Source organism: Cetorhinus maximus, chromosome 24, assembly GCF_964194155.1.
Source record: "Cetorhinus maximus chromosome 24, sCetMax3.hap1.1, whole genome shotgun sequence".
In the NCBI taxonomy this organism is placed as follows: Eukaryota; Metazoa; Chordata; class Chondrichthyes; order Lamniformes; family Cetorhinidae; genus Cetorhinus; species Cetorhinus maximus.
Genome location: NC_135902.1, coordinates 49,666,860 through 49,688,731, shown reverse-complemented (window position 1 = coordinate 49,688,731; position 21,872 = coordinate 49,666,860). Strand labels below are relative to the sequence as shown.

Genomic DNA, 21,872 nt, shown 5'->3' with positions numbered 1-21,872 from the left:
CCACCTGGATGAACAAAGGCAGCTGATGCATGTGAACACAACCACCTGCCAGTTCCCTTCCAAAGTCTCACACCATCTTGACTTGGAACTATATCTTTTAGGTCCTTCACTGTTGTTGGGTCAAAATCCAGTTCCCTGTCCCACAGCACTGTGGGAGTACCTACACCAGGTGGATTGTAGCGGTTCAAGAAGGTGGCACGCCACCACCACCTCAAAGGGAATTAGGGATGGGTAATAAATGCTAGCCTGGCCAGCAATGCTCGCATCCCAAGAATGAATAATAAAAAACAGAAGTCACAAAATATTAATGCAGCTCTTTTCATGGCCTCGGGTCATCCTATGATGCTGCATAGCCAATAAAGTACTTTTTGGTGCAGTCGCTGCTGTAACATAGGACACACAACAGCCAATTCCCATGTAGCAAGGTTCCACAAACAACAATGTGATAATGATCAGATAGTCCATTGTAGTAATGTTGGTTGAGGGATAAATATTGGCCAAGACACCATAGAGGACTTCCCTGCTCTTCGAAATAGTGCCATGGGACCTGTTGTGTTCTCGTGAGAGGGCATTTGGGACTTCGGTTTAACATCTCATCTGAAATGTGGTACCTCACAGGGCACCCAAGTGTTAGCCGTGATTTTGTGTTAAGTCTCTGGAGTGAAACCTTAACCCATGACTTTTTAACTAGGGTGAGAATGCTGCCAGCTGAGCCACAGCTGAAGGAATAGTCCTGTACTCCACTGGGCTATCCAATTCCATAAGTGAATAGATGTTTGAGTTTTTAATTTGTACCTTTTGGTATTAGGTTGGCTATCTCCGTATTTGAGTCAGAGAATTCTCATAAGGAGCCTGTGCCAATTATTAATTTAGCTAAGGTGGCTTATCACGTTTTAAATTCTGCCATAAATGTCAGATAGAGTCCTGCTGTGGATTGATTCAAACAGTGCCATGTATTGAACATTTAAGGAGAAAAGCATTCACTTTTGAGTATGTACTTGAGTGGCGTGCAGTGTCTGATCCTGAGATAAACCAGGCCCAATTTAATTTTATTTCGGATGGCCAAGTGCCCTGTGAGCAGTAGTTACTTTTAAAACATGAGTTCAATAGAGAATCTCTGATAACCCTTCTGTAGTTTAGCTCAGAAACTCTATTTAGAAGTGAAGGTTTTTCTGACCTAGAATTGAAATTGAAAACATTGTTATCCTTCAAGAAATTGATTGTTTGCCATCAGTTAAAATTAAAGGTGGAATGTTAGTTATTTATTGCAACTGAAAAATGTTGATAGAATTTAAAGGAGAAAACTGGCCTTAAGAGGATTGTCTTGAAGGATTAATGAAAGTATGTTGCAGATTGACTCAAGGTTCACTCGGTGAAGTCTGGATGTAGGTTAGCTGGGCGTTGAAGGCATCTTCCACTTCATTTATTCATGAATCTACATCTTTAATTACGTTTTCTTTCAGTTTTATCCATTTTTTCATATTCTGTTTGTTCCTTAAGGTTTATGTTCTCAGCATCCTTCCTTTCCCCATCTCAATACCCCCACCCCAATGGATGGATTTATTTTTGTTTTCCAGTTTGTTTTTCCTTCAATCGTTTTCTTTTCTCCCCTTTCGTGTTCATTTAGGAAATGGGGACTCCACGGAGCCAGGCTGGGGAGGATTGCAGGTTGTGGGAACTCTGAAACAAGCTCCTACGCAACAAGGCGGTAGGCAACACTCTACAAACTAATCTCGAGGGCAGTGGGTTACTTACAAACTACTTCAGCATGATAAGTAATTCGGTAGGAGATCACTTGGACATGTGCCACAGAATGAATGTAGTGATTTCCCAAGGTGAAGCATCAAAGTGACTTAAGTTTTTTGTTTCATTTTTGCTTTTTGTTTTCATTTTTGCTTTTTTTTTTGAATGAGGGGATGAGTGGTGGCTAAGGGAGCAAAGGTTTGGCAACAGTGAGACTTGAATCAGTATGTCTGACAGATAACTGGGCAGTGTTGAGTAAAGACTGTTTATTTTTTTTAAAAAGACTTGCATTTATGTAGCACCTTTCACAACCTAAAAATGTCCTAAAAGTGCTTTAGAACCAATTAAGTGCTTTGTGAAATGTCGCCATTGTTGTATTGTAGGAAATATGGCAGCAAGTTTGCACACAGCAAATTCACACAAACGGCAGTGATTTAAATGATCAATAATCTGTTTTAGTGAGGTTGTTTGAGGGATAAATATTGACCAGAAGACGGGAGAACCCCATTGCTCTTCTTCAAAGCAGTGCCATAGGATCTTTTACATCCTCCTGAGAGGGTAGATGGGCCTTCTGTTTAATATCTCATCCAAAAGATGCCACCTCTGACAGTGCAGCAGCACTATCTCAGCACTGCTCTGGAGTGTCAGCATACATTTTTGTGCCCAAGTCTGTGGAGTGGGGCTTTAACCACAACCACTTTATTCAGGTGAGAGTATTACCAACTGAGTCATGGCTGAGCACAGTGGAAGATAGGACCTCCACCTAAACTTTGTGGAAGCGAGTTACTAATGCTCCAAAGACAATGGAAGTCGCTGAAGAAATGAAAAAAAAATAGCCTTCACCAGTGATTAAATACACAAGATCCTTATTCTTTTTTTAATATTCATTCTTGGGGTATGGGTATCGCTGGAAGGGCCACTATTTATTCCCCACCCTTAATTGCTTTTGAGAAGGCACTGGTGAGCTGCTTTGATAAACTGCTGGAGTCACTAGGTGTAGGTATGATCACAGTGCTGTTTGGAAGAGGGCTTCAGAGTTTTGACCTGGAAATGTATCACCTTTCTGCAGTATTGCTAAATCAGGATGGTATGTGACTTGGGAGGAACTTGAAGGCGACAATGTTCCCATGTACCCTTTGCCCTTGTACCTCTCTGAGATATTGGAGGTCTGAAAGGTACTGTCAAAGGAACCTTGGCAAGTTGCTGTAGGGCATCTTGTAGATGGTGCACACTGTGCCAGTGCTGGAGGGAGTGAATGCTCAAGTATTGGTGGTTGGGGTGCTGATTCAGTGGACTGCCTTGTCCTAGTTGGTGTTGAGCTTCTTGAGCGTTGTTGGATCTGCACTCATTCAGAGTGGAGAGTATTCCACTACACTAATGGCTTGTGCTCTAGATGGTGGGAAGGCTTTGGGGAGTCAGGAAGTGAATTACTTCTTGCAGAATTCTCAGCCTCTGTGCTGTTCTTGTAGCAACAGTGTTTATGTGGCTGGCCGAGTTAAGTTTCTGGTCCATGGTAACCCCGAGGATGTTGATGGTAGGTACTGAGGTTGGTACCTCATTTTTTTAGGTATGTCTGGTGCTGCTCCTGACATGCTCTCCTACACTCCTCATTGAATCATGGTTAGTCCTTTGACTTGATGGTAATGGTAGAGTGTGGGATATGCTGTGCATGAGATTACAGGTTGTGGTGGAGTACAGTACTGCAGCTAATGATGAGCCTCAGCGCCTAATGGAAGCTTGGTTCTGAACTGCTAGATCCGATCTGAATCTATCCCATTTAGTGGTGGTAATGCCACATGATATGATGAAGGGTGGTGCTCAGTGTGATTGGGCTTCGTCTCCACAAGGTCTGTGCGATGATCACTCCTACCAATACTGTCAAGGACCGGCATGGATTCAGTGGGCTAACTGGCCTTCTTCTGTGCCATAATGACTCATGACTGCATCTGTGTGCAGTGAGTAGATTGGTGAAGATGATGCCAAGAAGGCTTTTCGCTCTTCTTGGTGTTCTCATTACCTGCTGCAATCCCAGTCAAGCAGGTATGTCCTTCAGGGCTTGGCCAGCTTGGTTGGTTGGTGAATAATGGTGTTACCATTGATGCTTTGTGCTACCGAGCTGCTCTTGATGATGGACATCGATGTCCCCCCCATCCAGAGTACATTCTGTGCCTTTACCACCCTCAGTATTTCTCCATGTTGCACACACTTGGAAAGAGTACCAATTCATCAGCTACACTAGCGCGGTAAGTGGCAATCAGGAGCTTTCCTTGCCTGTGTTTGACCTGATGCCATTAGTCTTAATGGGAACTGAGTCAATGTTCAAGACTTCAGTGCTGCACCCTCCTGACTGTTTACTACTGTGCCATCTCCTTGGTGGATCTGTCCTGCCGGTGGGACAGAACTTCCCCAGGTTCGATGATGGAAGAATCTGGAACAGTGGTTGTAAGGTACAATTTGGCGATTATGGCTGTGCTGCTTCACTAGTTTGTGGGACAGCTCTCCCAGTTTTGGCACAAGTCCTCAGATATTAGTGAGGAGGACTATGCAGGGTTGATTGGGCAGGCTGTGCCTTTGTCATGTCTGAGGTCTGGATTGATGCCTGGTGGTCCGTTCTATTTTATTTGATATTTCTGTCAAAGTTTGATATAACTGAGCGGCTTGCTGTGCCACTTCAGAGGGCAGTTAAGCGTCAGTCACATTGCAGTGGGCCTGCAGTCACACTAAGGCCAGACTGAATAAGGATAGTAGATTTCCTTCCCTAAAAGATGTAAATGTATCATGTGAGTTTTTACCACAATCATTAGTTTCATGATCAACATTACTGAGACTAACTTTTTATTCCAGATCTATTAGCAATTTTTCCAACTGCTGTGGTGAAATTTGGTTTATCTGGGACAGGAAGGTCCCAGTTTCTCCTGGTTTGTGCTGAGTTAGCAGATTTCATCTGGGCTACTAAAATTGGCTGTGCTTGCTGCCAGTGTGGTGCATGCATGGTTGTATCATTTTACTCAGTGACGTCATTGCGAGCAACAGAGATCAGAATCAAAACCAAAAAGAAGTTAAACCGACTTTCCAAAATAAAAAAAATTGCGCACACAATTAACGGAAATAAGTCCACGTAGTTTATTGACCTCATTGACATTCACTGTCCCAGATAGATGTCCACTGGGGGCAGGTAAATGAAAGATACTGGTGTTCTACCTGGCTGTCCCCAGCATGCCTGTACTTTCAAGAGAGAATGGGGAATAGTTGGAGGAGGAAAGGTAATTGGCAACATATCCATTGTCAGCATATCATAAATGGAGCTAACAGCTGCTTGGTCATTTACCACCCACCACCTACCTTCCCCCAACATAAATTGTCACAAACGATGCACCATACTTGATGCGAGGTCAGAAGTATGTAGTTCAGCTTTTAAAATGTATTTGAATGGTATGTTCTCTGATCTAATGAGTTACCTTGGCAATACTGCTGTCAGATGCATAACAAAGGAGTGAGAAGGTACGAGTGTAATGTTTCCAACCCAAGGAAGCTTAGGGGCATTGCTGAACTATTGGGGAAAGACCTCTAAGATAAACTGTATAATCTATATGGGTAACATCAGGTTGTCAACTTGGAGACAGCAGGACAGTTAGCGTCTGAGAGAGAAAAAAATTCAAAGTAATTCTTCCAGGTGGTCAAATACCAAAACTCTGTGTCATCCATGCTGACTTAGATATGGAAGTTGGGTGTAGGCTAGTGACGAAGAGTAGCAGCAAAAATGATCACCTCCTTTCCATATTTTTATTGCTAAGCCTTGAAGCATCTAGATTTTACATTTTTATTGAACTTTTCATTTCACTGGAGTTTTATTGCATAAGAATGTAAATGTGTTGGAAGAAGTTCAGAGAAGGTTTACCAGACTAATACCTGGAATGGGTGGGTTATGAGAAAAGGTTGGACAGGCTAGGTTTGTTTAGAAGTTTAGAAGAGTTTAGAAGAGTAAGAGGTGACTTAATTGAAACATGTAAGATCTTGAGGGATCTTCACAGGGTAGATGTGGAGAGAGTGTTTCCTCTTGTGGGAGAATCTAGAACTAGGGGTCACTGTTTAAATATAAGGGGTCGCCCATTTAAAACAGATGAGATCAAATTTTTTCTGAGGGTTGTGATTCTTCGGAACTCTCTTCCTGAAAAGACGGTGGAAGCAAAGCCTTTGAATATTTTTAAGCAGAAGTGAATAGATTCTTGGTAAGCAACGAGGTTAATAGGTTATTGGGGGGTAGGCAGGATGCAGATTTGAGGTTACTATCACATCAGCCATGATATAAAATGGCAAAGCATGCTTGAAGGGCAGAATGGCCTCCTCCTCCTTGTTCGTATGTATGTACATGGTACGTAACTTGTATGGCCATTGATTTTAGAAAATAAGCAGGAATTGCCAAAGTTCACTTACAGCAAGTTAGAATCCCTTCTCTCTACTCACTCCTTTCAGTTGAAGAGGCTGGGTAAGCTTTTGGCCTTGCAGGGACCAGTTTTGGTTAATATTCACAGATCAGCCCTTTGAACTATGTTCCAAAGGCAGGACGTGAAGGTTTGCCACATACCATGCAGGCTGCCTCACATGCTGGTCTGAACCAGCTGCTTGAAAATATGTGGGACTGACCTTCCCATCCCTGCCGCAGAGTGGATGGCATTGAATATAATCTTGTGCAATTACGTGTATGTTCTGTAAAATAAGGAGCATTAAGTGTGGTTCTCGTTAATGCATTGTTAAAACAACAAACTTTCTTGGACCTTTACTGGACCGACTTTGCTGTCATAAATCAATAATTTAAAACTTGCCATTCATTCCAATTGTCTGCTGGCTGCAATCCATCAGAATATGAAGTGGCTACATAATCTGTCCTTTTAAAAATTTTTGGCTAGTAAGTGTAATTTTGCTTGCAGGTTTTGTTCCAGCATCACCAGTGCAGCCAGGGGGCGCTGCTGGATTGTTGGTTGTGTGGGGGGGTGGTGGGGTTGTGTTTTTACAGACAAATCAGATAGGTAAGTTGCTCTGGTGCTGCAATGTACGTCTTGGTGGCTAGTTATAAAGTTTCAGTGGTAAAGAATAGGCAAAAGGAATTTGTTCACTCTGTAGGTTACAGTGAGATGCCAAATTAAAAATAAGGGTGAACTTTCGAACGCATTCTTAATTAAAGTTTTTCCTCTAACATTTACAAGAACAAAACAAAAATATACAAACTATATCTATTTTTAACCCCTAATCTTTCCTCTGTCCCATTGCAATGCACAAGTCATCGGTCGTGAATCAACATCCCTCACCAGATAGTATTGTTTTGTATTTATTTTACGAGAGTGAGAGTTCTTCATTTTGAGAAAAATAGAATTGGACACCAGTATAAAAACATTAACATGTCCTAGCTAGATTTAACTGCCCCAACCTAAAGAGAGCAAACTATTACAAGACTGAATTCTCTGCTTGCTGCTGTGACCGATCAAGACTAGCTTGCCTTGATCTTTTGGAATTTGATCTTGAAAAATACAAACTTGATGTCTTGAAGGATAGCTGATCAATAAAATCCTAACCGGATGAACACTTTGATCCCTATTTTGTAGGTCAGCTCATTTACCTGTGCTTGTTGGGTCAATAACATTTGTCTTTCACTTTGTACTGAGTTCAGTTGTCTGCATCCTGGATTAAAATGATTTTGGGGTAAAAAAAATCAAATGGGTGTTAATCCTTTAGTCTAGAAACTCAAAACTGTTCATCAGACCATTTTTAAACATTTGGTTATTTGCCTTGCTGATTTCTGTCTTCAATTCTGAATGTGTTGCTTTCTTTGCTGAGGCACAGGGTGCAACCAATAACAGCCCTCCAGTATTTTGCCTAACTTGTCATTCATTATTCACGTGTAAACTTTGGTAATGGGTTTGCAGATTATTGAAATGCAGGACAAAAATGGTGTAGGCAAATCCTATCCTCGTTCTACACCTCAGTTCCAACAAGAGCTTTTGATATTGATCACAAATGGGAACTTTGGCTGATTCTCCACTCCCTTTTGCAGTTGTGCTAAGGCCAGTTATACTTCAGCCCTGTCTGAGACCAGCTGACAGAGCAGATTGAGAATAGAAGTGCGAACTTTAGGTTTATATGGCTCATCTCATTTTTTTTAAGCGTCTGCGCAGCTGTCCCGGTAATGAACTAATAGCAAACTATTCAATAAATATCATGTACTGTAGGGATAGCATTGGTTTCCGAAAAGTAATATCCTTACTACATTGAAACATCCATGTGAGACTTTCTGTACACTTGTAGCAAAATTATGTCCATAGCATTCATTTTTACAGGCTGCTGTCACACTACCTGGAAAAGTAGAATTATTCTTTTGAAGATGAAAATTTTTCTCCCTCACACAGGAATAGACAGATGTTGGTCTGCTGCAATGCATGCCTCATTGAAGGTTCTGGAATGTTATTAGTTCCAGGTGTTTCACTGGAATGAACATAATGGTACATCACTAGTGAACCACTAGCTTGTGTAGACCTTGAAAGTGAGATTCAGATATGTGAACTCAAGGCACATTTCCATACTTGTAGGTATATAACAAGGTTGTTAAAAAATGTAGATGTATGCGAACATCTCAGCTTTCCATATTACAAAAAATACCCCTTGATCTTTTTCAAAATAAGTAAAACACGTTTTCAGTAAAAGTGTCAAGTGCAACAGGCTTGACATGTATAAGGTTTCAGAAGGTTTAGATTAGTAGTAAAGAGCAGCAAGGAACAATTTAAAATAGAACTTCTAAATTGGAAGAGAGTTAAATTTAATGGAATGACAGGGAAAATAGAGAATATGATGAAATAATAAAAGAAGGATCTATGATGCAAATCATGAATTCCTCAAGTGACAGCCAGGCCAAATACAATAAGTTGAGAGGGGAAGTGAAGGTGAAGAAAGGACTGGTAAAGAGAGAATGGAATGGCAATTAACATAAAAGTAACCCAAAAATCAGCATGTAAATAGTAAGCAGAGAGTAAGAGACAAGGTAGGGCCTATTAGGGACAAAGAAGGTGATGTGTGCTTTGAGGCTCAGGGCATGGCTAGAATATCTAATGAGTACTTTGTATTAGTGTTTACCAAAGAAGAGAGTACTGACAAAATCTTGGTAGAAGTGGAGATGGTAGAGGTAATGGATGGGGCAAAAATTGTTGGGCGTGATGTACTGGAAAGGCTGGCTCTGCTTTCAGTGGACAAGGATCTGTCCTGGATAGCTTGCAACCCAGGTTGCTAAGAGTAGGGGAGGGATAGCGGAAGGCTTGAAATAGTGTTCCCGTCTTCCCTCGATAGAAGGAGGTGCCAGAGGATTGGAGAGTGGCAAGTGTGATGCCTTTGTTCAAGAAAGGGTGCAAGGGCTTTCCTAGTAACTACATGCTGGTCAGTTTAACAAGGGCGGTAGTTAAGGTTTTAGAAACAATCGGGGGAGGGGTGGGGGGGGGGGGGGGGCGGTGGTGGTAAAATTATCAGGAACTTGGGGAACTTTGTTAATTAATGGTAGGTTGTGTTGAGTGACCTAATTGAGGTTTTTGGATGGAGCAACGGTGAAGGTTGATGAAAGGAATGTTATTTATGTGGGTTTTAAAAAAGCTTTTGACAGTAGCTGTTGAAAGACTGGTTAACAAAATTGAGGCTCATGAAATAGGGGGATATTGGAATACAGGGTAGCATTTCAAAAGTTGTCAATGATACCAAAGTTGGAGGAGTGGCTGACAGTGAGGATGATGCAAAATTGACTGCAACAGGACATGGATAAGTGAGCAGAACGGCCATACAAGTGGTAAATGGAATTTAATACAGAGAAATGTGAAATACATTTTGGCAGAGGGAGAGGCAGTATGGACTGGCATAGTTCCAAAGGGTGTGCAGGGACCTGGGGATTCATGTGCATCGATCTTTGAAGGCGGCAGAACCCATTGGGAGAGTAGCTAGCAAAGCATATGGGATCTTGGCTTTCATGTATTGAGTACCAAACAGGAAAGTTATGCTGAAGGGAACTTGCTCTTGTTAGACCACAACTAGAGTATTGCATCCAGTTCTGGTTGTCGCGTTTTAGAAAAAATGTGAGGGTGCAGAGAAGATTTAACAGAATGGTTCCAGGGATGAGGGAATTTAGCTACAAGGTTAAGTTGGAGGAGCTTGGATTGTTCTCCTTGGAGCAAAAGAAATTGAGGGAAGATCTGATAGAGGTTTAGATAAGGTAGTCAGACGAAAGCTATTCCCATTAGTTGATGGTACAAGCATTTGGGGACACAGATTTAAGGTTTTGAGCAAGGGATAGAGGGGTGTTTTGAGGCTGAGGCTTTTTTGTACAGAGTGTGGTAATGACCTGGAACTTGCTGCCCACAAGGGTGTTGGAAGCAGACACTATCCACGAAATCAAAAGAAAATTGGATGGGTGCTTGAGGGAAATAAAGTTGTAGAGCTAAGGGGACAGAGCGGGGAATGGGACTGATTGGATTGCTCTATAGGGAACTGACCTGACTTGATGGGCTGAATGACCTCCTGTACTGTAATGACTCTATGACTGTAATCTATAAGGGTGTACGAGGGCTGTTTTTATGTTGAGTTTTGTTGATGTGTTTTTTTTCCACATAATTGCATATTTTGTGGACTTAATTCTTGTTTGAAATTCTACTGTGTCTAGCCTAGTTTTTTTGGTAAAGTATGTTTTACAGCTTTTTAAAAAATAACCTTGAAAAGAAATGCAGCCCTGATTACTGAAATCTGGTAAAATGTTTAGAAACATGTTAATTGTCACTAGCAAATTAGCATGTTGTGTTTTTTGTAACCTGTTTAAACTGTTGCTTCTCTCAACATGTAGGTTATGATCGGATATTTCAGTAATTTGTTATTGTTGCAGTTTGACCTCCTCTGTGCTGCTTAGCCTGGGGCATCAGCAATTGTGGGTATCAGCTGCATTCCTAAAAGACTTCAGTCCTAGCCCCAAGACATTTTTTCATTTAAGCAACTCATCACAATGCCCTCTACACTGCTCATTAAATTCTTCTCTTTACGGTTTCAGCCTATATTATTCTTATTGCCAGGCTTCCCAGAAAGCTCCCTCACATCCATGCTGTCACCTCCACTGTACACATCTCACCCACTTTGTTTCTGTACTCACAAGCAATGATCCAGTTTTGGTCCAACCAGTATCTTGTACAAATTCAACTTGATCTGGACCCTTAATGCCTTTTTCTTCTAACATTCTGTTAAGTGACTTACGACTTGGATGTACTTGCTTCAGTGAACTATTCCCACAAAATATACTATTTAACATTTCTCTGCATGATTTGTTGACTCTGCTTGCCTGTCTTTCATGCAGTCTCCTACGTTCTTTCCCATAGTTGGTCTCTTAAATTGCTGTTGCCAATAAGTTATTATAATATTCCACTTATGTATGTCCATAACCAAATGAAAAGCAAGATGCCTCTGAGGATCTCTGGCACGTGATTCCTGCAACCTGAAAAAGATTCATTTATCCATAATCTCTGCTTTCTGTCCCACAACCATCAGTCTATGTAACTTAATTTTTTACAAGCTGTGAAATGACACCCCAGTCAAATATTACAACCTATATTACATTTCCTTTATCAAGATTCTGATTGCATCAAAAAACATAGGTACTACCTGCTTTTTACAGATCCATTCTGACTGTCTCTGATCAATAAATGCCACTTTAAACGTTCAATCATTTCACTCCATTGTGTTTCCTGGGTGTTTCCCAGGGTTAGATTAACTGGCTAATAATTTCCTACCTTATTCCTTCCTTTTATTGCCAAGAAGGGCAGAACATTTGTCTTTCCAATCCTTTGGCACATTGAATTTTCATTTCTAAATTTTATTTTAGGAAATGATTATTACTGCCTCCTCTTTCATCTTCAACTCCCCTCACGGTTCTGGGATGCATTGCATCTGGGCTCTGGATTTTGTTTTTTTTATTTGTATTCGAAGGCCAATTAATATTTTAATTAAGTATCCTTTCAAATATTTAATTCAAGCAGTAGCTGTTCCCTGACTGCTATTTAGAAATGCATAATATAATCAAGCAGAGTCAGCATAGCTTCATGAAGGGGAAATCATGCCTGACAAATTTATTAGAATTCTTTGAGGAGGTAACAAGCAGGATGGATAAAGGAGAACCAGTAGATTTAATATATTTGGATTTCCAAAATGTGTCTGATAAGGTACCGCACATAAGGCTACTAATAAGGTAAGATCCCATGGTGTAGGGGGTAGTATATTAGCATGGATAGAGGATTGGATAACCAATAAAAGACAGTTGGGATAAGGTGGGGGTAAGTTCAGGATGGCAACCTGTAACTAGTGGAGTGCCACAGGGATCAGTGCTGGGGCCACAATTATTTCCAACATATATTAATGACTTGGATGAGGGAAGTGAATGTACTATCGCCAAGTTTGCGGATGACACAAAAATAGTTGGGAAGGCAAGTGGTGAGGATGACACAAGGAGTCGACAGAGGGAAATAGACAGGTTAAGTCAGTGGGCAAAAACTTGGCAGATAGAATATAACGTGGGAAAAAGTGAGGTTATGCACTTTGGCAGGAAGAATAGAGGAGCTGGATATTATTTAAATGGAGATAGACTTCAGAAGGCTGCAGCATAGTGGGATTTGGGAGTCCTTGTGCATGAATCATAAAAGTTAGCACAAGTTCAGCAGGTAGTAGGGAAGACAAATGGAATGTTGACCTTTATTTCAAAGGGAATGGAGTATAAAAATAGGGCAGTCTTGCTAAAACTGTACAAGGCACCAGTTAGACGACACCGAGAATACCGAAGGAAAGATATACTGGCATTGGAGGCAGTCCAGGGAAGGTTCACTAGGTTGATCCCAGGTATGGAGGGATTTTCTTATGAGGAATAGGTTGGACCTGTACTCATTGGAGTTTAGAAGAATGAGCCATGACCTTATTGAAACGTATAAGATCCTTAGGGGGCTTGACAGCGTTGATGCTGAGAGGTTGTTTCCCCTTGTGGGAGAGTCTAGGACCAGAGGACATAATCTCAGAGTAAAGGGTCGCCCGTTTGACAGAGATGAGGAGGAATTTCTCCTGAGGGTTGTGAATCTGTGGAATTCTTTACTGCAGAGGGCTGGTAGAGGCTGGGTCATTAAGTATATTCAAGGCTGAGATAGACAGATTTTTAATCAGTAAGAGAATCAAGGGTTATGGGGAAAAGCAGGAAAATGGAGTTGAGGATTTTCAGATTAGCCATGATCTCATTGAATGGCGGAGCAGATTTGATGGGCTTAATGGCCTACTTCTGCCCCATACACCTTATGCTAATGGTGTCGAATCAAGTAATTGTAATTAGCGTATAGGCAGCTCAGGGTGCCTCTCCCTCTTTTTCTGTTCTCTCAAATCTCTTTCTTACTAGTTCATGGGGTAGGGGAGGGAAGAGAATGTGGGTGAGGTTGGAAACACAATATAAGGCACTGAAACTATTCCTTCAACAACAAGGCACAACATTGTCTTGAAAGGGCACAGTGTTTCTAAACCTGTGCTGTTGTCTATGATTTACCAATTACAAGTGCTGCACTGTTAGCGTTGATTCACTTTCTGAAATAATTTGATGTGCAGCTCATGAACTTAAGATTTCCAATTAAATAATTATTACTTGGTAATTATTTCCATTGACTTGATATGCTCTCTTTGGAAAAGTAATTGATTTTTTTTTTAGAGATACTGAGTAAATGTTCAATTGAATCTAAAAACTGAAACATTTGTGAGCTACCTTTAACAAAGTATTCCTTGCTTCCTGAAAAGATAAGTACTGTCTTCTCAAATTGATGTGTTGTTGCACGTTATTCCTCTCTTCTTTGCAGTCTGTACACAACTAATGGACCCGAGAAGTCTAAGAGTAGGGTTTTTTTATATTGAGATCAGCGCTGTTGAATGATGCTCAACTTGCATCAAATAAGTCTGATATAGGTGTTAGTGTTTTGGGCATCACACTTGGTTCTTAATGCCAAATAAAATAGCACAGCCAATCCATCTTTAGTACTAAAAGAAATCTCCATTCTATTCCTCAGAGGAAATTTTGGAGCGCCAGAAAGCAAAGCAGGAAGCAGAGATGGAGGAAGTTAAGCAAAAGGCAGCAGAACAAGCAGAGAAGGCCAAGAGAGAAACTGAGGATAATGGCCAGATGGAGATTGAGAAAAGTAATGAAGCATCAGAAGAGCAAACTGAAGAGAAAGACAAGGATAGTAAAGAGACTGAAGAAAATCTTCAGGAAAAGAGCACAGAAGGTAAATGGTCTTTACCCACTGTGAATTCTCACTGGGTTAACCATCAGCTAGTGTCACCATAGTTATTTTAATTGATTGCATGTAACAGAGACACTTTGTTCCTGCTAATCTTAAAACTAGACTTGGGGGTTTCAAATATCATCTAGGCAATGTTCACTCTGTCCATATTGGTAATTGTAGCTAGACTTGAGAGCTTTAGTACTGAAGTTAGATGTGGATCACATGTCAGATGGAACAAATGATACACCGCTTAATTTTTTAAAAACAATCTTTACTATGTTTGCATGGGTCTATTGTCTGATGATTTGGAACAGTGAAGGTACGTGCTTTATGCCATTTTTATGGATTCAAATCCCAACAGAGGTATTGGAATTGAAGTTGATTTTATTTTAATTTACTTGCTATGTAAACTCTGAGACTCTCATTTTCTGTATCACTGAATTATGTTTATCTTGATGCTCTGGTGGAACTAAATAGAAACGGTGCTGTCTGTAGAATTTTGATGAAGCATTATAGTGCTTGTGTTCATAAGTCCATGCACTTGAGTCGTGGGGTAGGGGGTGAAGAGAAGGGGCATATAGCAGTTTTTTTTTGTCCTCTCAACCCTTGTGCTGGGAGGGAGCATTTTGTGTTTCATGTCCCCGGGTGATTGTGGTGATGGCAGTGAAAGAAATTTAATGGGATGCATTGAGAGTAGCAAACACCAAATACAACTTGAACCTGTATGGAATTGGTACCAATAAACCTATAGTTAATCGGTAGCAGTGGACGAAACAAGCTGGATAATAACATTGCTTGCTATGTAGCACTCTGTGAATAGAAAACAAAATTCAAAACTGATTGTGATATTGGGTTGTATGTTTTTGAAGAATAACAGCTGTTTGGATTTCAAGCTGCTGCCTTTGGGAAACACTCCTGTGCCCTTGCATCTGCTCTGAGGAGCCGTTTTAGTTCTGAAATAAAAATGCCAAGGTGGGGCCCTTTTGGATAACTCCTCTGCAAAGCCCTCTCATATTAGAGAGTTGTAGGTCCCATTTTTTATAAACATTGTAAAAATATGTTTGTGTTCTTGTATTTAAAAATCTGAAATGAGTGCTGTTTCTCAATTCTGATGTTCTTAAAATGTGACTAAGATGTGCAAAATGTCTTAGGTATTTCCTTACACATAGTCAGGGACATATTCAAAAGGTAGTGCTTGTGTTCTACGTTTTGCTATAGACCCCACACCTAGTGCCGCTAACTGTAGCTCTGAAAATTCAGAGACATTGAAGAGTGATGGCAGCAGCCAAAATGCTTCTGCAGAGGAAAATAAGCATTGTCTGTCAAAGGACACTGGAGAGAGAGAGCTGGCACACCCTGAAGCTGAGAAACTGACAGAGGAGAAGAAACTGGCAGTCGAATCAGTACAGCTCCCCCTGGACAGAACAGGTACAGAAGGTGACTCATTATACCTCTGAGTGAGGGGAGCAGTTCTTTTCTCGATCATATTCTAAGTGAATGAGCTACCTCCATCTTTGGAATCATTCATGAGTCAATTTTTATTTTTCTGTGTCCATGTTCCTTGCTCATATTGCAGGCGGTTTTCTGGCTGTCTGTTTGTAAATGTATTCATTAGTAAGCTCGTAGTACAAATGATAATTTACTGACATCTGCTAACTTTTAACTTGAGACTTGACAATGTTATCTTTATATTTTTGGTATAATATCACTGTTTGAAGTTTGGGTTTTCTCTGCTTTTCATACCAAACAAATCTCTTAAGATGTATCTTAAGTGATTTGATTGCATTTTGATTGTAGCTGCTTTATATTTTAAGTTTAGAAATATCCTCACCTAATATGCCCATGTGCATTTTCAAACTGGATATTGGACAGAAGCAGGAACAGTAATTAACTGTTCCCCTGACCAGGTCAGGGACACTGAGGCTGGTTGTGCTGCTCCCATTATCAGCCTAGCCAAAGCTCACTAACTGCAGGCAAGGTCCATCGTTGGTTCATATATCTAAATACCAGACGAGGCAATGGAATGAGGCATTGAGAGAGTATAATTATTTTTTTCAGTTGGTCTGTTGTGTTGTACACTTCACATTACACACAATCCTTTCTCCACATGTTTATTTTGGTGCATGATGGAAGATGACTATTGTTTGTTTGTATTGTTATTTTTAATTAGATTTATTGATCTGTAGAGCAGTGGTCCTTGAAGGAGGGAAAATCTTTCGCAGATATTATACCCTGCTCTATCAAATATCTCACTATCAATGAATCCCAAATGACTTAAATTAATAGTTCGCAGTTAATTTGTTGACAATATTTTCATTTGGATACTTCATCTTCAGTAATCATATTTATCAGTTGTCATCTCCAACTAAATGCATCTGAAATGTCTTGTTAGTTTTTTTTGTCACCATTTCTGACTTTTGTGGCTTGAAACATTGACTTTGCTAATTAACACTATCAATAACGTGCTTCAGAAAATTGCATGTTGCTTTTCTTTTATTTCTGTAGCAGTAAGAAAAACACAAAGTGGAGAAATATTCCTTTTTGATAAGGGTATTGGTATTTTTGGAGATGTTATTTTCAACTCAGTTGTACTTGTACTCCAGATTCATTTCAAGTTCACCAGATTTTACCTTTTGCTTATTCCAATCTGGCATTATACTTCATATATGAGGTGCATACTCTAATCTGATCTGGTGTAGCTATATATAAATGTTATATAACCCAGAAGTGACAGGACTACATTTAATGAACAATGGGGAATAGAATGAAGATATTGTATTGTGGTTATTATTTAACAACTGTTGTTTTGTAACCTGTTTTAGAAAGACACTCTCATTACAGAGCATTGCACCATTGGCTGTGTCTCAATACTACTTTCACTTTTGTCAAAGAGCATTACAAGTGCCTTGCTTGTATCTCTATTTGCTGTTGTGTCTTTAATACCTTCAAATTAAGTTTCATGGCACAATTTCAATAAATTTCAGTTTCCATTTAATTTGCTATATGTTTTAAGCATGAATACTGTTATTTTTCTCCTTGGCAAAATTTCTGTTTGAAGGTAGTACTTGGAAGTAAAATGTTTTTAATACTAAAATGTTTTCACCCCGTATCAGCTTTCATAGGCCAGATATCATTCAGTTAAGAATCCTTCTGGTGCAATAATAAACCTCTGACCCAATAACATTCTTCAGAAGAACATCACTTACTGTGCCAGTATAAATGTTTCCACTTCTCTCGCTAGTCATCCTTGTGGTTTATCAGGCTAAGAAGGTATTTAGCATAGAATTGTCCCAATGTACATGGAAGGTATTTTAGACATTAGGAGCAGTTTGCTCAAAAGATGGCAATAACACAAAATTAGGGCAGCTTGAGTGAGGACTATAAAATATTTGATTACATAAGTGAGCAGAATGGACATGTGCAAATACAGGAAGAATATTTTTAAAAGTTAGCAGCATTGAGTTTTATAAATGGGAGCATGAAGAGGAAGAGCAATTAAGCCATGATAAATTTATGCAAAGCAATGGTTAGATTATAATTTAAGTAGTGTGTGTAGTTTTGAGAGCTTATAGTAACTACATTGAAATACCTAGCTTACAGTGTAGAGTTAACACGATGATACCAGAGGTTGGAACAACAGTGATACAAGACTTGAGATATGGGAACTGTTTCTAGTGGTCTTGGATAAAACCAAGAGAAGATTTAATAAAGTTTTTGTTTGAATTATGAACTGTTTTGTAAGGTTCTGATATTTTTAAAATGAGTTCCCTAATTAATAGACAATTTTTTGGGCCAAGAACAGTTATGCATTTTCCATTTGGTACCAGTCCCCTCATTCAGTTAAGATCAAGAACATCATGCGTAGGAAATCATGGGAACAACCCACTTCAAACTATTCTGTAGCATGTTACTAGGGTAACTCTACACACAACCATTTCACAGCTCCTCATTGAAGTAATTTGTTATTGCAACCTTTACAAGATTACCAAACTTATGGATGTATTTTACAGACTACTGAGTTGACATATGAAATAGTTGGCAATACATCCCCTCGACTGCTCTACCATTCAGCAAGATCATGTCTGATCAACTTCAACTCCACTTTACCATCCCCTAAATAGTTACTCTTCATGTGCACTTTGGATGAGTTTGACTGCAAAAAATTAAAACTTACTTGCTCCTTAATGCATGGGTCTGTGATCAAAGCATCTTGCTTTCTACCATTCCATATTTTAAAATTCACTGCATGACACTAGTGGCATTGGAATATCTCATTCTCATTGTGCTCTGTATTTTTTCTTGTGATTGAATCATTTCCTTGTTCATTTTTTTTATGCACACAGCATTTCAGAATTTGTTTTCTAATATGAAGAGATTGAAAGGATGTCATAAATTGACTCTGTTCCTGTTGTTCATTGGGTAAATACTCAATCTCTCAGACTAGGAAAGTCCAAATTTGCCTCCTAGTCTGCAGGGATGGTAGCAGGGCTGCTATAACTTGCTTCGATACCCAGACCAGATAGGTTAAAATTAGCTACAGTCCCCTCTATCCGATGACTTGTGCTGGAAAGTGTGGCCATCGGTTGGGGACAAGATCGAGTTTGAGTTAAATATCCATCTGATGTTACAACTGAGTTTATGTGTAAATTGGCAACTTGCATGAGATCCAGTGGGCACTGTACCCAAGCATGGATCAACAACCAGGAAAAGAAGGTGGGGCAGGCAGTTGGTGTGGGGTTGGGTTGGGAAACAGCAGTTAGAACAATGCTGGGACCTGTTGGTCATTTCCTGGTGGCTTAAGCAGGAATTGATTGAAGAGAGAATGATTGTTGTCCTTATCTACGGCACTTTAGCATTTTAAAAAGCCATTCAAATGAAAATTGTTTTTTGGGTAACATAATTTAAATGATTAAGTGCTGTATATTGTTTAAATAGGAAATTATGATGAGTAAACTTGAGTTCAGTTTGACCAATCTATTCTAAAGCTGTATGAAGACTGTGTTCATAACTACATAGAGATTGATCTATTTTAATGTTTGATGATTTATTCTCACTGGTTGGGGAGAAAGTATGTAAATTGCTTTTGATGTCTAACATACAATTTGTCACTTTTTCTACTACTTTAGAAGATACTGTTGAGAACTCAACTGATACTACTACCACCACTGCTGTGAAAACTATGTTGTCACCGCTATCTGTTGATGATAGTACCAGCAATGTGGATTTGTCCAATGAGACACCCACTCAGGATTCCAGTTTCAAAATAGCTGAGGATTTAGAGAATATGGAGGGATCCTCACAGTCTTCAGGAAACGGTCAGGAAGACGCAGGTGAAGATTAATTATTTCCTTCTAATATACTGCCTTGCCGATACGTATAATTTCTGTTCAAGTACAACACATTTAGAGAGCTTGTCACAGGACCAGTGTTAGTCAAGATTTTATTTGTTAATTCAATTCCAGGCCAAAATTGGTCTGGAAAAAAACTAGATTTTTATTAAATTTCGCATTGTGATATGAACCCTTGCTGATTTTTGTCCAGCAGATTACAATTGTAATCTTACAAGGAAGAAGGTGGGTTACCCAAAAGTCAAATCTTCATGAGTTGCACAAGGATATTTTATAGGTTGCATAAAAGCAGTGTCATGGCACACATGATTACAGTTACATCCAAGGAGAGGAAAGCATCTCCCACAGCCAGGGATAGCATGGATAAAGGGAGATGCTCTTAAAACCTGCTAGCAGCCAGTTCAAAAGTGGAGTGAGTTGCAGCTGCCTGCCTAAAGAATACAGGAGATGCTGATTGGATAAGCTGGGGCTGAGGGAAATTTTGAGGATTATTTAGTCTCTCTTTTGAAACCAGATCCAAAAGTATCTCCTTTTTTTCCCTCCTTTCCTTTCCAGTTTATTTTGTGGTCAATTTTCTGATTATGATCTATATGTATATATGGGGAATTTGGGACATAAACCTACAATCTATCACCCTGACCAAGTGCTTTGTTACAGTGATGCACTATGCTATTGAAAATATTTTCATAGATTTCATACATGATTCCTCTTACCATTTTTCTTGAGTGTGTACTCCTGAACTTGAAGTATTTTAACCAAATCTGTCAAGGTTGCCTAAATAGGAGACAAGTACCTTGAATCTTAAAACTCCATTACCTAATTCTTCACCATCCAAGCATTGAAGCCGTGTTTCTTGGAGTGATTCTTTTTTCTGTTGACCTGATTTGAAAGGGCAGTGTAGTAAATTTTACGTAGCTATTTTAAATAATTTTTTGCACCTCGCAATGGTTTGATGGCAAATATTTTCTAAAACTTAAACTTTGAAATTATACTAATGAGTTGTTTAAAAGGTTAATCAGTTGATTTGCTTCAATTTCTCTAACTCCCTTCAGTGAGTCACTTGATGTTAAAACTCCATATTTGAAAACCTGTTTGCATCTGTGTACCATTGTTTGCTGAAGTGTTCCTATTGTGGAGCTACAGCTGCTTATTCATCCCATTCCTGAAAAAATAGACCTTCTGATTAATGTTACATTTAAAACAACAACTCCTCTAAAGCACAAAGACAACTGAGATTTGGTTACTGTAGGGGATTTCCTCAACAATTTGACCAAATTGACCACTTCAAGGAATCGTGCATAATGTACAGTTTGTTTCTTGCCTTTTAAGAAACAGTATGTGCCATTTCTTATTGAACCCCACTCTATATGCACTGGTTTTCTTGCATTCTTATTCCTGAGAGATGCTAATGGATTAATGTTGTACCAGGTTTTTTAATTCTGCAGGCTTGCAATTATTAGAAAAGACCGAGGCTACCAGGTTCAATCATAGAATCATAGAGATTTATGACACATTTGGAACCCTAAAGAGATGGGAAATTCTAGTTAAAGATCACAAGAAAATCTAATATTGTCATACTATGAAACAAAGTGGTTTCTATATATTTTAAAGGTTTTCTTTTGTAGGCAATGTTTAAAATGTGTGCTTAGTTATATTGTCAAGGATAATGGCACAATAAACAACTCCTTCAACCCCCTTCCCCAGATCAACAGATGCTGACCAAAATAGTTCAGGGAAGTAATGATATCGATGCATCTTTCACTGTGAAGTGACATTCCACATACTCTTGAATCAGACTAGAAGCCAGAAACTAGGTAAATCTGAAAGATCAGTTTTGAAGAGATTTTCCTTAGATTAAAATTTATTTCTTAAAACATATCAAATGGACAGGATGCATATGAATGGGAAATGTGTAACAATATATATAAGATTGTTTTGTGAGTGAGTTATGCACTATCATTGACACATCTGCAATGATTATTTGCTGTAGAATCAGGAGAACTCGGCAGTGATAAAACAAATGACGAAAATGGTGATCCCTCTGGAGCTGGTAAAGGATCATCTATCCCAACTAGGATGGTCACGAGGTTACGGAACCCTGACAGCAAGTTGAGTCAGCTGAAGAGTGCCCAGGCTGCTGCTGCAGTGCATGAGGCAAACAAATCGTTTAAGGAAGGCAGAGAGGTGAGAGACAAGCTTGTACTTAAGAACATACTCTTCTTAAAATGTTCATTTAAATTAAATTGTATTTGCAATATGTTGCAACCTACACAAAAATTACATGTATATTGATCAGTTAAATTGCTTTTTAAACCCACTATGACTTTAGATTTTCTTTCAAAAATTGTCTTTGAACTTCATACTTTCGAGGCATTTTATCTTCCCACGTTTAATGTAAGAACGTTTTAGGCCATCAACTTCATTAAGTATATTGGTGTTCTCCACTTCTCACCACAACTTGTTGATCCCTACT

At 39.4% G+C, this 21,872-nt stretch overlaps 1 protein-coding gene across 23 annotated transcripts in view; it reads left to right on the top strand.

Moving 5' to 3' along the window:
- The window catches only part of bptf (bromodomain PHD finger transcription factor), a 139,482-nt gene that overhangs the window by 54,417 nt on the left and 63,193 nt on the right, over positions 1 to 21,872 (top strand). For 13 of the 23 annotated variants that reach the window (XM_078528995.1, XM_078528994.1, XM_078528993.1 and 10 more), the window contains exons 4-8: positions 1,628 to 1,708; positions 13,836 to 14,051; positions 15,270 to 15,479; positions 19,178 to 19,381; positions 21,390 to 21,583. In XM_078528995.1, coding sequence (XP_078385121.1) covers positions 1,628 to 1,708; positions 13,836 to 14,051; positions 15,270 to 15,479; positions 19,178 to 19,381; positions 21,390 to 21,583 — 905 coding nt within the window. The remainder of the gene's footprint in view (positions 1 to 1,627; positions 1,709 to 13,835; positions 14,052 to 15,269; positions 15,480 to 19,177; positions 19,382 to 21,389; positions 21,584 to 21,872) is intronic. The other 10 variants (XM_078528990.1, XM_078529002.1, XM_078529004.1 and 7 more) reach the window with 6 other exon arrangements.